We start from the raw sequence: 18,599 nt of genomic DNA on the forward strand, positions 1-18,599 counted from the left end.
GTGTATTTAAAAGGAATAATCATTGAATTAATTAAAGAAAATATTTATTTTTGTTCAAAATATATAATTAATTTTTATTAAATAAAATGTGCTGCTGCAATGTCTTATTGTACCACTAGATGGTAGCATTTTATTTTTACAAAAATCCCTTATGTTCAGTTTGTTATTATATTTTAAATTTATTTAGAATTACAATTAAACTGTATTAAAGTTTGTTATAATGAATATTATCTACCCGCCTGCCTGCCTGCCTATCTATCTATCCATATCTATCTATCTATCTATCTATCTATCTATCTATCTATCTATCTATCTATCTATCTATCTATCTATCTATCTATCTATCTATCTGTTAGTAAGTTGTATTGTATATTACAGGAATGATTCTGTCGCTGTTTAAACCAGTATCCACATTTCTGTCAGAGCTGCTGTTAACTTATTACTCACTCTTATGATCTTATTATCACTCAGATAATAATAATCCAGACAGGGTTTTAGTGATCTGTGTGTAAGAGACCATACAATGGTGTTTATTGCTTTACTGTATACAGTATGCACAGTTTCAGTTTATTTAATGAACTGTTCAAATTGAGTTCTTTATTGTCTCTTACTTGAAGACACAATAAGTGTTATGCTTATTGATAATGATTGTTGTTACATGGACTAAAAATGGGGGTCCAGAGCACAAATTAGCCAGAGAGCCCAGAAACCTTACACAGTAAAATCAGCAGTGTGAATTTAACACTTACTGTTGATTTGAACACGACTAAAGATCATATATGGTCCCAATCTATCGAGAGTTAAAATAACACTGTATGTAGTGTTGAATTTATAGTGTTAAAATTACATGATGTTTTTTTAAAAAGCATCTGAGTAAAGTTCTTGAAACATTTTGGTTGAGTCTTGAATAAATTGTGTTTGGACTTATATCTCATGGACCACATGTGAGCAATAGGCCCAATATTTCTACACTGAGGGTAGTGACACATTAAATGATGTTTAGGCAGCAGATTATTTCCTGGAAATAAGCACTTGAACAGCCTGTGATGCTCAGAAATGAAGTGTTTCAAATACACAGTAAGTTCTTCCTTTAAAAATGGGAGCAAATACAATGTTCACTGTTTGTAGTAAAAGTAGTAATAAGTGCCAGTATTTATGGTCTTCAGGCACAGTGTCACCAAGTATTAGAGCACATTTCAGAGCAGACACCAACACTGTACTGCATTTATGCCTAAATCACTGCTCTCATCATCCAGTTTAACACCAGGAGGACGATTTCTCCTCTCCATGTTCCCATAATTAAATGAATGTAATCTGCCATCCAACTCTTTTACTGTCAAAAAATTGTCTTGAACACACTGAAAAACACGTTTCAAATCAAACTGAGCAACTTCCTCTAAAATCTCATGCATTATGTCTACAGAAAAACTGTCTGATGTATTGAAGTACTGCAGAGTGTTTAACAAGCATGTACATTTCACACCACAAACACCAGGTAGTGTTGGGTCTGATTGTTTAGGGATAATCTTCCCTTTCAGCAACACAAAACCTTCAGCTATTCCGAGCTCTGAAAGATTCAACAAATCTAAAAAGGCAACGTAAAACAAGATCATCTCCTGTTACCTGGACAATGCTTTCATGCATAAAACTAGCAGGTCCTTCAATTCCCTTCTTCTCAAGGACTTTTATGTCTTTGACAGTAGATTCCAATATTGCATTAAATCCATATGTTTTTGTGTCCTGGGCATAGAATAGTGCACATAAATGTATGTTTGCTCGAGCTGAATTAACTTGTGGTAGGACATTTCAAAATCATCATAATGCAATTGAATCTGAAGTGCAGTTTTTTCAGCTGAAAACAGGGGATGAACTTTTATGTAAATACCATCTTTATTAGGTAAACCTGACTGAACCTGCGTGTGGTGGTTGGGTGCTTTAAAATCTTCTGTAAGGTTTGGAGTATTGGAACATAGGAAAACTTGTTGTCATGACAACTTGCTAATAAGATCCAGTAGTCCTGTTTTTCCTGTTGTCAAACCTCACCCCAAGGACTTATTCTACAGGCTGAACAATTCCCCATCTCCTGGTAAAATATGAATTTGGTTTACATATGGAATTACGCTTGGTGAAAGGGTTTTCAATTTTATGAAATGACTCTGCTCAATTTAACTTTTGATGTGTGTGTTTTCTGAAAATAAGCAATTTATACCTGTTTCTTTTGCTTAATTGTGGACGTGTTGAACTTCTTCCTCCAACATCAGAAGTATCAATAGTAGTCTGACTAACACCTGCAGCTTGCAATTGTACTCTCTCTGATGCACACAAATCAGTAGGGTTTTTGTTAGGAACTGGCAAAGAACTGTCCTTGAACATGTAGCCACATCTGTATAACCCAACAACTGCATTATGAAAAACAGCCTCATCTTCAACACATAAAGAAACTTTTTCACGTCCTTCATGAACTCTTTTCAAATGTTTGTGGAATCCTGATCCCAAGTCCTAAATTCTTAAGAGCAATCTGCTTGAGCACATTTCAGTCAAAGTGATTTTACAGGCAAAAGCCCATGAATTAACTTTAGATGTTGAACAAGAACATTTGTGCTTCCACACAACAAAAACAAATACAACTAATCATTTTCCTATGCAACCAAAACTACTAGAGGAATCTCGCTCTGAGTTCAGCTACTCTTGGACTCTCTGTGACCTTGCCAATGTCAATCTGAAAAACTGCTGTGTGTACTGATGTTATGCAGGACTTTGCTGTAAGATTCACCAAACACAAAGTGAGCCTTAAGAAGTTCATCAAACGCACCAAGACCACTCACTGACTTGCAAGATATGGTTGTCTTCTCAAGAATGATGTAGTATCCATGAATGCTGTTCTTTTTTGTACCCATGGTTAGCATGTATGGCTGTGTGCTTTCATCACTGGAGTCAAGGTGCTCTTGTATGTTAGTCCCAGCCTAAAAAAAAAAAAAAAAAAATCTACAATTTACCTGCTTCATTAGTTTTATAGAATACAATCAGCCCAACACATTGACTTTAAGCAGACCACAGGTGGTCACAGAAAAGACGAAATTTACCTTTTTGAAGATAAGGTGTTTTTCAGCTTGAGATGAGATCTTTCAAGGCATCTTGAGTCTTGTGATGATGGTGGAATCACATAAAGTAAAAGAAGAATAGAAGCAATATCATTGGTCAATCCTAAAAAAAAAAAAAAAAAAAACAGCAATGGATCATCTGGATAAAAAAACATAAAGAAGCCTAAACAATCTTATTTTGCAACACCCACATCTGAAGCAGTGGATGATTCCTGTTTTGATGTAAATATATAAAGACATTTTCAATGGATCGCCGATTTCACGAGTCACCATGGAAACTCAAAGCGAAAAAAAGAGAGTGGTGTAGTTCACAGAGGCGGAGTTGGAGGTTTTAATGCACGCTTATGAGGAGTTTAAGCCAATAATATTAAAAAGAAGCAATACAGCTGCATCAGCTAAAGCAAGAGAGTTGACTTGGCAAAAAATAACGGACAGAGTAAATGTGTGAGTGTATTAAATTACAAATTTGATATTGGCTCCCGTTTTATTATAATGCAAAATAATGAAGTGTGACTTATTCATCCTTTTGAATATGTTATATCACTATGAAAGCGTTTACTTTTCCTGCCATTTATTTCTTTAGTTCAAAAATAATAATGTATATTTCTTATTTAATAAGGTGTAATCCTTCTGGAGCCACAAGAACTTTAAGCCAAGTCAAAATTAAACAAAAACATTCTGCCAAAAGGTCATATTTGATTACACAATTACTGAACTATTATTATAACAGGATTTAGTCTATTCATTCTGTCATGTAGCTAATAAAAAGAAGACTGAAGCCCGTCTAACTGGCGGGGGTCCACCACCATCCCCTCACCCCATCTGAGGAGCTGGCTCTGTCCCTTAATAAAGGGTGACCAGTGGTTGCTGGCATTCCAGGGGCAGTTCATCACACACCATGCACCACAAGTGATGGTGAAAAATGGTGAAATGTAAGTTTACCTCTATGATTTGTTTTCATTTTTTGTCCTAATAAATTACTATCTCTGTCACTTAAAGGCTTTTTGAACAAGATAAATTTTTATGTAGGCTTATTTTATTTAACTGTATATGATGTATAGGCTACTGTGATCTTAGTCTGACATGTTACTCTTTTCATGTATTATTTTCTTTGATAATATTGAGAATTTAATGGGTTGTGTGTTCTTATAGATACTGATGGACGTGTTGTATTATTGGACCCTCCAGAAAGAACACAGTCTGTCACAGTTGTAAGTGATTTGTTGTCAGGTACTTTTAGTTGCTTTTAGGTATTTTTTATTTTTTTGCCAGATAATGTATACTTGAATATTTCTCCTGTAGGATGAAGATGATGATGAAGAGACCACATCTGCTGTGACATAATGCTGGTAGATCCACTGAGGTATGATGCATACCATTATAATGTATGGCCCCTTTTTGCATTAGAGTAACAAACTGTCACTGTCTTTTCACAGTACATACCCAGGGATTTGCCCACAGATGAGGGTCCTTCAACCTCAGCACACAATCTAAGCAGGGTAAGAATTTGTGTCCAGGTGTCCATATTTGAATTTTATTGTCTGACCAAACAATTTCATTCATTACATTTTTTTCCACCTTCCTAGTTGCCAGCAAAGGAGCTGTATAAGGTCCATCTTCAAAAACAAATAAGAAAAAGTGACATGGAGATGGACCTTATACCGCTTCAAATGGAAGAGAAAAGACTCCTCATTAAAAAAGCAGCACTGGAAATTGAATTACTGAAACATCGCCTTAAGGTGAGAACTTGTCTGAATATTAATCTGTTTTATGTTAAAAGTGTTTTAAATATGTTTTTTAATGGAGGTTTAAGGTTGTTTTTTTATTTTATTGTATTGTTTTTATTTATTTGATGTTTTTTTTAAAGAAGCTAATTATTTAGAGTTCTTTACTGTTTAAAAATGTTAACATGTGAGGTGTTTTCAGTTAGAAAATATAAAAAATTGGAACTTTCCTTACTGGACCAATGCCTTATTTTTATTAATAAAAAAATAAGTTTGTAGTATTTCAGATTTGAGTTCTGTGTACTTTTTTAAACATTATATTGTATTATATTTGATTAGATTTTTGGATATTGTAGGAATTGTGACATATAAAAAATATAAACCACAAAAACCTGAATTATTAACTTTTTGTTTACTGGGACATGGGCAAATACCACATTTTAATTTATAATAATTTAGGGGGAAAAACAGACATATGTTTTTGTGAATGATATATGTAGTTAGGACCTATGGGAAAATAATAAAATGCCAAATAATTGTTAATAGGAGCATTTATTTGCAAGACAAGCTTAAAAGAGTAGTAAAAGAAACAATGCATAATTTTACTGAATGTAAAAATACTATTATTTGACAATAATAACTTCACTTTAACCTTCATATGATTAACTGTCTTCAATGGTAATAAAATATTATATATATATATATATATATATATATATATATATATATATATATATATATATATATATATATATATTCAGGATCCTTTTATTTTGCCAGGTTGCCCTGTTGCGGTGTCGGTGAAAGATGAAGAGTTCAGGATGACTTTTCTCTCCTCCACATCATCTCCACTACATGCTGTTATTAATCACAGCACTTTCTCTTTTAGTTCTTGATCATTAAATTAAACTGGACGGAGTGTGATTAAAATAATTCCGTTTCCAACTCGTCAAAGAGTCGGTTCAAAGTGTCGGTTCAAAGAGTCGATTCGGTTTTCCGAAAGTGAAAGTGTTTCTCAGCCCCAAATCCAGTTTGAGGAGAAAAACACAAAGATGTTCAACAGCAGCCAGAAGCGGTGAGATTCATGTCCAACAACAAGCAGTGTAGAAGAAAAGTGGGTAAGTTTTTCCTAGAAACGACTTTCTATCGGAATAATGCGTTTGTGTTTTCTATGTAATGGAGTTTGAGGAAAGACCGCAGGGAAACTGCGGCACAGCAGCAGAAATGGAGGACAACAGTTTCTGCCCAAATTCCTCAGTTGGATTTGATGATTTTCTGAGTTTATTGAGGAGGATCTGACATGAGAACACCGGGATTGTTTGGTTGTTACAAGCTGATCCTGGAGTTGTTGTCATGTTCAGGATGATTTCCTGGTGATACGGGAAATCATCCTGAGCCATGACAGTTGAAAGCATCTGACTACATTTTATTAGCCTTAATTAATAAATAACTTTCAGGGTAGTTGAAAAAAATCAGTCATTAAAATAAAGAAGGCAAAAACATTTGAATAGATTTGTTTTTTTTAACTACTGTAAATGACTCTTTAGTTCATGGTGCGCGCATCTGTTTCTATGCAGCACGACGGCACTGTTCTGCACACGCGTTCAAGGTAACGTGCACGGCGCTAGGCGCGTTCTCGAGTTCTCGTTCTCTTCACACTGCATGTTGTTTTTGTGTTTTCTAGGAAAGTGATTGATTCCAGCAGAAGAGATCGGCGTCTTCAGGACTCTGTGTGTACACGAGCATTGAAAAATGGAGATCCCTGATTAGGGCACAGATCATGTGACCTCACCCTCAAAAGACTGGTAACCTGCCATGTTCTAGTATTTTACTAATGAACTGTTCATATCTGCAAATCTGGAGACATTTCTGAGAGCTTCATTTCATATATAAACATCACCCTAAATACATTTATTACACAATTAAATACACGTCATTGTGCACAATTTATGAAACTCTCACAACCAAGAACCATAAACTTATTGGCTAATTAAAGCTATAAGACACAAACAACATGGATAATCCTTATAATATGTGTTATAAATGAGTCTTTAAGCAGCACTGGAGATTCTCATTACTGACCTCAGTTCAGCTCCTTTTCAGCACAATCACAGAAAACCTTTATAACATCACCTCAATTACAGGAACCAAATCAATAAGTGCTGTTTAACTCCAATCCAGCAGGAGCACTGTAACTGTTTTCTACATCAACTACATACTATAAATTATAATCTTATCCAAACTAAATCTGTGTTTTTATCACCAGTTTTAAACCCGTGCTTCACTTCCTGCTCTACACCACCACTGCATAGCGACTTTTTCAATGCACTGGATTTTGTATCCTGATTTTAGCAACAATGAAATTCTGTCTCATGGCCATTTTTATAATTTTCTACAGTAAACTACAGAGAGAGAAATCACACTCACCAGTGCCCAGCTGTGTCTCAATGAAGAGTGATGTGTCTATGGATGAAACTTTGGTATTAAGCACTGGAATCTCCTCACCTGGACACAGGTAACATCCCATAATTCTCCTAGTGAAAGTCACAGTTAATGGCTGCACTACACCGTCATTAGCAGCTGTTTAGATTTATATTATAGTTACTTGGTCTTTAGTGATTCTACAATACTTTCAGTAAATCCTTTAGATGAAAAAGTGTAAATATTTATTAAAGTCACAATCAATTACACGTAATGTCTTAAATCCTTAAGAAAAAAAAAAAAAACACTTATATAAACAACAAAACACCTTAATTTTGTTGCATTCAGGTATTTTCTTCTCTTCAGAATAAATGTGGAGAAAGACACACAATGTCTTTGGACGTTCAGCTGTCTCTGTTTCAAATCTCTTGTATCTGCTCTTTTTATAGTTTAAGGCACAAACTGCACACTGCAGTACAGCACTCATTAATGACACTAAACACAGGATCCTCACCACTCAGTTCCTCTTTCTCTTCACCACTCAATTCCTCTTCCTCCACCCTCCAGTCACACACCAGCGCTCAAACACTTCCCCACCTCCACAAGTGTGCACTAAAATCTCTCTCTATCAGCTATTTTCAAACTTGAGAAAAAATACCAAGTTTTGTTGATTGTAAGTAAAATGGTGTCTTTATAAAAATGAACCATGCAGTTAAACAGTAAAGAGTCGGCATGAGACAATAACTAAAGACACAATATGAGATGTGTTTCCATACAGGCTTCAAAAGACGATACCGACACGAGTCAGGAAAATCCCTATTCCACTGTATCTTCTTTCCTGATTTTAGAGAAAATGAAATGCTGTCTGATGCCTTTTCTATAATAGTCAGGAAGTGGAAACAACACAGAGGAACAGCTGTGAACAAAGGGACATGTGAGGGACACCACAAATACACATTTCTATAATTTTCTACAGTAAACTACAAAGAGAGAAAACAGAATTGATTTAGGATGAAAATCAGCATTTTCCTCAACCTAAACTCCCACTTCCCAAAACCATGTGAGACGAGAGATCAAAATGTCAGCTTTCATTTCCTGAAAGTTTCAGTGCAGTGTTCTAAGTGATGTAACACATCTAGATGTAAAGATCAGGAACTGAAAGCTGGAATTCTGATCTATTGTTTCATTTTCATCGTTTACTCTCAAATCCAAATGTCTTACGTGTCGAGCAAAAACCCAAAGAACTGGACTTCCTGTTCCAGTACTTTTGGAGGTTTGTGTTGGAAGAATAGAAAAGTAGGAAAAAGTGTGAAATGAAAACAGGAGCACATTTAATTCTCCAGGTGCACAATGTTGGAGTTGTATTCAGCTCTGTGTTCTCCAAGTGTTCCTGCTCTCACTACAATTATTGTAGTACAATTTGTGTTCAGGTTTAGACTCCAGTATTAAAGTGAGGAATGTTGAGATCTTTAACACTTGTTGTTTTGTTCCCAGTGTTCTACAGAAGGCAGGAGACAGAAGAGAAGAACATCATCACAGCTACAGGGTACGATCAAAACCAACACCATGACTGTGACACTGACACACTGCTATTCTAAAGCTCTCTGCTGTTAGTAACTACAGAGTGATTAGATGATAGAAAACCTCCAGTAGAATAAAGTAAATCCACAGTAAGAACATCATAAAGATCTATCTAGCAGGAAAAATGTGAACTAATACTCTAAACATTGGAGCCCATGTCTCACCATGTCTTCCTTCTTCACCCTGTCACAGACATGACCCAGAATCCACTGCTGCAGATGAATTCCAGAAGAAGTTCAAGTTCAATCTGATGAAGAAGTTTCAGTGTTTGAATGGATTGATGCTAAAGCAGGAAAACCGAACCCTCCTGAATGAGATCTACACAGAGCTCTACATCACAGAGGGAGACAGTGGAGACGTCAATAAAGAACATGAGGTGAAACAGATCGAGGCAGCATCCAGGAGGAACCCAATTGAGGACACACCAATCAAATGCAGTGACATCTTTAAACCCCTACCTGAACAAGACAAAGCCACCAGGAGAATTCTGAAAAAGCCCTTATCTGAACAAGATGTAGACCCCATCAGGAAAGTTCTGACTAAGGGAATAGCTGGAATTGGAAAAACAGTGTCTGTGCAGAAGTTTGTTTTGGACTGGGCTGAAGGGAAAACAAATCAGGACATCCACCTCATAGTCCCACTTCCTTTCAGAGAGCTGAATTTGATGAAGGAGCAGAAACTGAGTCTGGTGGAGCTCCTTCATGTGTTTTTTAAGGAGATGAAAGAAATGGACATTTCCAGGTTGGAGAAGGTTTTGTTCATTTTGATGGTTTGGATGAGTGTCGTTTTCCTCTGGATTTCAGAAGAATGTGAGAGTGTGTGATGTAACTGAATCAGCACCAGTGCATGTGCTGCTGATAAACCTGATCAAAGGGAACCTGCTTCCCTCTGCTCTCATCTGGATCACCTCCAGACCAGCAGCAGCTGATCAAATCCTCTGAGTGTGTCCATCAAGTCACAGAGGTACGAGGGTTCAATGACCCTCAGAAGGAGGAGTACTTCAGGAAGAGGATCAGTGATCAGGACCTGGCCAATAAGATCATCACACACCTGAAGTCATTAAGAAGCCTCTACATCATGTGCCACATCCCAGTGTTCTGCTGGATTTCAGCTGCTGTTCTAGAGAGAATGTTGGGTGAAGCAGAGAGTGGAGAGATCCCCAAGACTCTGACTCAAATGTACACACACTTCCTCATCATTCAGACCAACCTTATAAGAGAGAAGTACCTACAGAAGCAGGAGAGCGATGAAGAAATGCTTCTCAAACTGGGGAAACTGGCTTTCCAGCAGCTGGAGAAAAAAAAACCTGATCTTCTATGAGGAAGACCTGAGAGAGTGTGACATTGATGTGACAGAAGCAGCAGTGTATTCAGGTGTGTGTACGCAGATCTTTAGAGAGGAGTTTGGGCTTCACCAGAGTAAAGTGTACTGCTTTGTTCATCTGAGCATTCAGGAACATTTCGCAGCTCTGTATGTGCACCTCACCTTCATGAAGGAGCAGAGAAAAGTTCTTAAATGGAATCAGGTCTGGAGGATACTATTAGATGTTCTTAAACAGAATCAGGACTGTAGGACACTTTTAGATGTTCACAGGAGTGCTGTAGATCAGGCTTTAAAAGTCAGACTGGACATCTGGATCTTTTCCTCCGCTTTCTTCTGGGTCTCTCACTCGAGTCCAATCAGAAACTTCTACATTCCTTTATAACACAGACAGGAAGTAGCTCCCAGAACAAAGAGGAAACAGTTCAGTACATCAAGAAGAAGATCAGTGAAGATCTTTCTACAGAGAAATCCATCAATCTGTTCCACTGTCTGAATGAACTGGGTGATGATTCTCTAGTGGAGGAAATCCAGCAGTATCTGAAATCTGGAGCACAAAGTGAACTTTCTCCTTCACAGTGGTCTGCTCTGGTGTTTGTGTTACTGACATCAGCACAGGATCTGGAGGAATTTGACCTGAATAAATACAACACTCCAGATAAGATCAGAGATGAGATTCTTGTGAGAGTGATGCCTGTGATTGCAGCATCCAGAAAAGCAATGTAAGTGAAGCTGAATGAAATTGTTCTACTGTTACAGTGTTGAGAACAAATCAAAGGTCTGAGCTGTTCAGATGAATTGAACTCTGCAGGACTCTTTAGACTTTTCCTTTCTCCTCTTAGAAACCTTTTAGATCAGACTCTCTTACTTTCCCATTTGGATTCCCGGATCTCATCCTCCATGTTTATACAACGTGTGTGTGATGATGTTCCTCAGCTGAAACTCTCGCCAAGCCAAATCTGAACATCTCCGACTGTCAATTCCTATTATTCCACCATTTAATCATTGTGTTCAACTGATGTGTGATGTTGAAAGTGAGACGCTGCAGTGAAGCTTTGAGAACTTGTTTGATCTTCTGCATTTCTGTTCATTATCTTTTATTTCCTTCAGTATCAGATGCAGTGAAATTACAGGAGAAGTGGAAAAGCTCTGACCTCAGTGCTCAACTCAGAAACCTCCAGTCTGAGAGAACTGCATCTGACTGTCAATACACTGGATCTGTCTGGAATAAACTAGAAGACTCAGGAGTGAAGCGTCTCTCTGCTCTACTGGAGAATCCTGAGTGTAAAGTGAAAGATCTGAGGTAAGATCATCTCTGAGAGACACAAGAACTCACTAAAAGCTGCAGTGAATTGTTGTATACAGTGTTGTTTTTCAGGTGTAATTTGCTGTAGCAGTACAACATCCAGAACAAATCTATCAGTAATGAAACTTCTCACTTCCACTAATCATTAATGCACTGAGAATTAGATCCATGTGTGAATAAAACTCCAGTTAAACAGAGAGAAAGAACCTGATTCATGACTTTGAACAGAAAGCAGCAATACCTTTACACCTCTTGTACACATAATGACAGGAATCTCAATCACAGCAATAATCATTGGTCAGGTTTAATATTATCTTGTGATTGGACAAGAGAAGGGAGACGGTCCACCATAACACACACACATCATCTTCAAATCTTCATCATTGCTTTTTCAACCTGTTTCTAGACGTCTTACCATATTATTCTTCATTGTCGGAGATTCCCCTCTGCTCCGTTTGCAGAACGATGAAGGTTCTCACACCAACACTGCAGGAACAAGGGAGAATGCACAGGATGTGTAATGTGTAGAAACTGAGAGAGTGAAGTGTGTGTCATTGTGTATCTGCAGGTTGGGTGGTTGTGGAGTGTCAGATGAAGGCTGTGCTGCTCTCGCTTCAGCTCTGAGATCAAACCCCTCACACCTGAGAGATCTGGATCTGTCTTGGAATAAAGTAGGAGACTCAGGAGTGAAGTGTCTCTCTGCTGTACTGGAGAATCCTTACTGTAAACTGGAGACACTGAGGTAAGATCATCTCTCTGAGAGTCACATGACCTGCTCCTCAGTAACACTGAGTAGGTTCAGCATTAATGTTCTGAGGAGGAAGTTTGTTTCTTTTCACTGCACACTGATGATTTGTCACAGAGGCTTTGGGTCTGATGTACGTATGTGTGAAGCTGCAGCACAAAACATGTCTTAGAACCACTGCAATGTGTCTGAAATGACTGTGAAACTGTTAGAGTTCACTTTCAGTAACACAAACTACATACACATGTCCTGATTTCTCTCTTACTCTCTCTTTCACTCACTCACTCACTCACTCACACAAACACACACACACAAACACATATACATACACACACCACACACACACACACACACTCACTCTTTCTCTCTCTCTCTGCGCAGGTGAAGGGTGAGCGTGGTGTTTAGAGAACGAGAGCAGTAGGCGTGTTGCCAGTTTTTCTGCTTTTTTTTTCCGCAGATTTCTTGCAAATTCTTCCTTTATACATCTAGGAACAATCTCGTGTGTGTGTTTGTGGACCAGCATGCCTGTGCGCGCGTGTGTGTCTGTGTGAGTGTAGAGGAGTGTTAGTGGAATTTGATTCAGCTAAACAGCGCTTGCAGGAGATTGGAGCTCGCCATGCAATGTTCTACCCAGCTAAGTTGCGAGTAACCATTGGGAACACCACCAAGGTTCTGTGCACACCTGCAGCAGTCTTAGAGTTCATTACTCAGAAGGAGCAGCATGTACGACGTGCTGCAAATGACAGTTCTCCTCCACTCAACTCTGTGTCTGATTCTTAACTGGGGGTGTTGTTTAAACTACACCTTGTGGTGCCCAGATTAGCGCTGAATAAGAGACTGTAAGTAATAAGTGAAGAACACTAAACAGACTGAAAAATTATAGTTGTGGCTGAGCGGTGTGGACGATGTTGGGATGCTTGTTTTCTTCTGTGTTTGAAAGTATTCTGTTCGGGATTTTCTGAACAGAAAGGATGGTTCTTCGGGACTTGAGTTCCCTTCATGAGAAGGGAATATGCTCCCTTTTCCATTTTTGCAGAAGATTGTATGAATGGAAGGCTTCAGTTTATTTTCAGTCGCTTCTTTGTGCCCTCATTGCATCAGAATATACCGTGTATAGAGGGTTAATAGAAATGTAAGAGTTTCTAAATTGGAATGTAAGGGGTTTGCATGGTAAAGTAAAAATCCAGAAGGTCTTCGATTGAATAAGTAAAAAGCTTGTTGATTTGGCCCTGTTGCAAGAGACCCATCTGAATAACAGGGGGCGCTCTAATCTTGAACATAAACTGGAGATCAAAATTAGAGAACAATTTATAAACAATTGAACAATTCTGAAATAATGTCATCTTCACTGCTCAACAGTTGAAGGTGTTTTTGTCCTGTCTATACCATGCTACCAGAGCACCTTTTCCACAAAATAACTAAAGCATTTTCAAAAAAACATTATTTTGCAGAAAACACACTGATCAAAATTAGAGAACACTTTCAGATACCTCCCAGTTATTGGTGTTAATCTGGCACCTGGTGCTAATTTCCTTGATTATCTGTCAACCACTATTTAACTGGCAGCCTAACTTCCAGTTTCACTGACTCTGCAAGATGGTGGGCCCTTCTAAAGTGACTGAAATTCTCCGGCAGCAGGTTGTCCAGATGAAGGCCAAAGGGATGACCCTATCAGCCATAGCAAGACAAGTTGGTCGTTCCAAATCTGTGATTTTAAGAATATTGAATCTTTACAACTTCACAAACTCATTCAAGTCCGCCAAGAAGGCTGGTCGTCCACGGAAGACAGATACAAGAGAGGACAGGATACTGCAGAGGATCTCAATGGGCAATCATTTCCACAGTGCAGCTGGAATTGCTACCAGTTCAGCGCCGAACAGGGTAAGGATCTGTCTCGTCACGTTTAAGAGCATTTGGACTGAAAGCCCACTTTGCAGTGACCAAACCTCTCATTAGCAGAAAGAATCAAAAGGCTAGACTGAGCTTTGATGAGGAGCATGTTGTGTGGACAGAGGAGAACTGGTCCAAAGTTCACTTTAGTGATAAAAGCAAGTTTGATTTATTTGGGTCCGATGGGAAACATTATGTTCGGCGACAAACTGGAGAAAGACTGAACCCAAAGTGTGTAAAGAAGTCAGAGAAAAGTGGAGGAGGAAGTGTCATGGTTTGGGGCATGTTTTCTGCAGCAGGAGTTGGGCCTCTTATACAGCTACATGGCAGAGTGAATGCAAATGTTTATCAGAACCTTCTTTAAAAACATATGGTTCCTTCCATGCGTTCATCACCCAATCAGTCCGCAGTGGTCATGTCAGTGGTGCAAAAGTAGGACCCAAATGCAGGACGCAGCAATAAAGCAAAACATAAGTCTTTAATGCAAAAATAATCAAGAAAGCACACAAAAACAAAGTGTCCAAAAACTTATGGTCCCCTGTGTAAAGTAATCCACACAAAAGCAAGATGTCCGAAAACTTATGGTCCCCTGTGTAAAGTAATCCACACAAAAACAAGGTGTCTGAAAACTTATGGTCCCCTGTGTAAAGTAATCCACACAAAAGCAAGGTGTCCGAAAACTTATGGTCCCCTGTGTAAAGTAATCCACACAAAAGCAAGATGTCCGAAAATTTATGGTCCCCTGTGTAAAGTAATCCACACAAAAACAAGCTGTCTGAAAACTTATGGTCCCCTGTGTAAAGTAATCCACAAAAACAGGGTCAAAAACGTATAGTCCTTCAGGTGAAATAGTCCACCAAAAGCGCATATAAACAGAGAGAACAAACAAAAACACATGACCGCCAGGCGGCAAAACCCCGAGAAAATAGGAGAGCGGGAATTTGTGAATGAAAAAAAAAAAAAAAAGCAAAGCAAAGCTGACGGGCGGCACGCGCGAAATGCGGAAAACAAAGAAGAAAAGAAACCGGAAGATCCGAAACTGAAAGCAAAATACGGGAAAAAACAAAACCGAGGGACAGGGAAGTCTCAACGAAAAACACGGAAGCCAACGAGACAATCAGGCAGCGAGCGAGAGCAAACCGTGTCTATTTATGTGATGGCAAGATGGGGGCCTGGACGATTGCGGGTTCGCGCTACCCCGGAAGTGGAAGCACCGGCAGTGCCCGCGCCGCTGTCTAACAGTACCCCCCCCCCCTCAGGCCGGCACCAGACGGCCCACCAGGCTGGTCCGGATGATCACGGTGGAAACAGGAAATAAGGCCGGGATCCAAAATGTGACGCGCAGGGACCCAAGAGCGCTCCTCAGGGCCGTAGCCCTCCCAGTCCACAAGGTACTGTAAGCCCCGACCCCTGCGCCTGGAGCGTAGGAGACAGCGCACAGTGAAGGCCGGGCCCCCGCCAACGACCCTGGACAGGTTTGAGGTGCGAAACATGAAAGGTGGGATGGACACGGAAGACTCTGGGAAGGCAGAGGCAGACGGCCGCAGGATTGAGCACCTTGGATATAGGAAAAGGTCCAATAAAACGAGGGGCCAGTTTCCTGCATGCGACCCTCAGTGGCAGGTCCTTGGTAGAGAGCCAAACCCTCTGGCCGGGGCAGTAAACGGGCGCTGGTCGGCGTCCGCGGTTGGCCCAGCAGGCATAGCAGTGGGAAGACCTGAGGAGAGCTACCCGGGTCTTCCTCCAGGCACGGCGGCAGCGCCTGACCAAAGCACCGGCTGAGGGTACTGAGGTCTCAACTTCCTGAGATAAAAAAATGGGCGGGTGATAGCCATAAGTGGCTTGGAACGGGGAGAGACCAGTAGTTGAGGACGGCAGAGTATTATGGGCATATTCGGCCCAAATGAATTGCGAAGCCCAGGAAGCGTTGTTGTCAGTGCAAAGGATGCGAAGGGCTGTCTACAGGTCCTGGTTTAACCTCTCAGCTTGCCCGTTGGTCTGCGGGTGAAACCCGGAGGACAAGCTGACCGAGATACCCAGGAGGTGGCAGAACTCCTTCCAAAAATTGGCAGTGAACTGCGGACCCCGATCCGAGACGATATTACTAGGGAGACCATGGAGCCGGAACACGTGCTGCAGCAGAAGCTGGGAGGTTTAATGTGTTTAATGTCCAAACGAAGGACGCTGACGGAAACGGATGGGGGCAGGATGTGACACGGTTCTTCGCCTTCCTCCTCGCCGCAGGAACCCAGTCGGGACAGGGCATCCGGTTTACAGTTCTTGGAGCCCGGGCGGTAGGAGAGGGTAAAGCAAAAACGGGCAAAAAACAGCCCCCACCTGGCCTGCCGGGGGTTGAGGCGCTTGGCTGCCCACAGATACTCCAGGTTGCGATGGTCCGTCCACACAATGAACGGGTGTTTGGCACCCTCCAACCAATGACGCCATTCCTCAAGCACCAGCTTGACTGCCAGCAGCTTGCGATCCCCAATGGAGTAGTTCTGTTCCGCGGGACAGAGTCGGCGTGAAAAGAAGGCACACGGATGGAGGCGGTTGTCGGTGGCACCTCTCTGAGACAGAATGGCCCCCACACCCTTGTCCGAGGCATCAACCTCCACAACAAATTGCCGGCATGAATCAGGCAGGGTAAGAACAGGTGCAGACGTGAACCGGGTCTTGAGCTCCAGAAAGGCCTGTTCCGCCTCGTTGCGGAGGTCGAGTTTGGTAAAGACGGTGGCTCCCTGAAGGAGCTGAAAGGCCGTGGACATCAAAGGCAAGGGGTACCGGTTCTTAACAGTGATGGAGTTAAGCCCTCGGTAGTCGATGCAGGGGCGGAGGCTCTTGTCCTTCTTTTCCACAAAAAAGAAACCTGCCCCCGCTGGGGAGGAGGAAGGGCGGATGATCCCAGAAGCGAGGGACTCCCGGATGTAGTCCGCCATAGCTTCCCTTTCAGGACCAGTCAGGTGGTAGAGGCGGCCTCGGGGAGGAGCAGTTCCCGGCAACAGGTCAATACCGCAATAAAAAGCGCCGTGGAATCCCACTAACTCTCGGCCACGGCGGTGCAGAAATCCGTTGCGTATTGAGCGACAGATCGCCCGTCTTGAATGGTCTGGAACAACGACCGGGCAGCGCCCTGCCGGGGTGGCTGAGTCGAAGATCTTGCGTAGCTCCTCAGAGAATGCGCGATAGGAGGCACAGACCGAGGAACGGCATTCCTACTCCGCCGTGGCCCACCGTTTGGCCTTACCCGAAAGCAGGGAGATCACATAGGCCACCTTGGTGAGTTCATCCGGAAAAGAAGAAGGCTGAAGCTGAAAAGTAATTTCACAGCTCAACAGGAACGGAGGGCACTCCCCTGGTTGTCCTGCGAAGCGCTCGGGAGTCGGCAGATGAACCACACACCTAGGTGCTGTTGGCGGGGCGGGCGCCGAGGTGGCTGACGCGGTGGCATGAGCAGTGGGGTTCTCCGACTGTTGAGCAGTGAAGATGACATTATTTCAGAATTGTTCAATTGTTTATAAAATGTTCTCAAATTTTTATCTCCAGTGTAAGTGGAATGGTCAAATGTATTTCTTTTCCTTTACAACTAGCAGTAGGGGGTCGCTATCCTGGTAAATAGAAATGTACATTTTAAGATCTTGAATAGTGTTAAGGATAGTGTTAAGTGAGGCTGTTATGTTGTTGTTAGGGGGTTGTTGAATGGAGAGGAGACCCTTTTGAATGTGTATCTCCCGCCGGGTTTTGCTCCTGAGTTTCTTACTAATGCTTTTTCGTATCTGTTAGACATTGCATACGGCATGGTGATTATAGGGGGGGATTTTAACTGTTTATTAAATCCTTTATTGGATAGACGCCCTTCTAAGTATTGCCCTCCCTCTAAGCAATCTAAAACTTTATCTGCTTTGTGTGAAGAGTTGGGCTACACTGATGTCTGGCGTACTCTTAACCCACTCCACACAGAATTTACATTTTACTCCCCTCCTCATAAGTCGTATTCTAGGATTGATTCTTTTTTTGTTCCTAGTGCAATTTTGCAACATATCTTCAGTTGTGCTGTGTGTAATACTGTTGTTTCTGATCATTCTATGGTAATACTGGAGGTGGGAAGACCTTCAAAATCTACTAAGCGCTGGAGATTCAACACGTTATTGCTTAAAGATAGTACATTTATTTCACATCTTAGTTCTGAATTCAAGATACTTTTGGTCAGTTAATACAGGTCATTTGATGATTCATCCCTGTTGTGGGAGACTTGTAAAGCCTACATCAGAGGATTGGCTATATTCTCTTCTATTACAAAAAAACAGAAACAAACAAAGAAGCAGGAAGGCCTGGAATTAGAACTCCAAACGGCTACCAATTATGTAATGTAAATGATCCTTCTTCTGTTAATTTGGATAAACTGAGTGTCAGACATGCCTCCTTAGACTCGTTATCGCAGCAGGCTAACACTAAAATAGTATTTTCAAAGCAAAGATTGTATGAACATGGCAATAAACCTAATAAGTATTTGT

General features: G+C 40.8%; 2 protein-coding genes across 2 annotated transcripts in view; one reads left to right on the forward strand and one right to left on the reverse strand.

Annotated features, from left to right (window-relative positions):
* The window catches only part of LOC124377340 (ribonuclease inhibitor-like), a 351,047-nt gene extending 337,574 nt beyond the window's left edge, over positions 1-13,473 (forward strand). The window contains exons 5-6 of the mRNA XM_046836771.1: positions 12,022-12,195; positions 12,580-13,473. Of these exons, the coding sequence (XP_046692727.1) occupies positions 12,022-12,195; positions 12,580-12,583 (178 nt within the window). The 3' untranslated portion in view covers positions 12,584-13,473. The remainder of the gene's footprint in view (positions 1-12,021; positions 12,196-12,579) is intronic.
* The window catches only part of LOC124376841 (NACHT, LRR and PYD domains-containing protein 14-like), a 216,556-nt gene that overhangs the window by 176,385 nt on the left and 21,572 nt on the right, over positions 1-18,599 (reverse strand). The gene's annotated exons all lie outside the window — the stretch shown is intronic.

Source organism: Silurus meridionalis, chromosome 23 (genome assembly GCF_014805685.1).
Source record: "Silurus meridionalis isolate SWU-2019-XX chromosome 23, ASM1480568v1, whole genome shotgun sequence".
NCBI lineage: Eukaryota > Metazoa > Chordata > Actinopteri > Siluriformes > Siluridae > Silurus > Silurus meridionalis.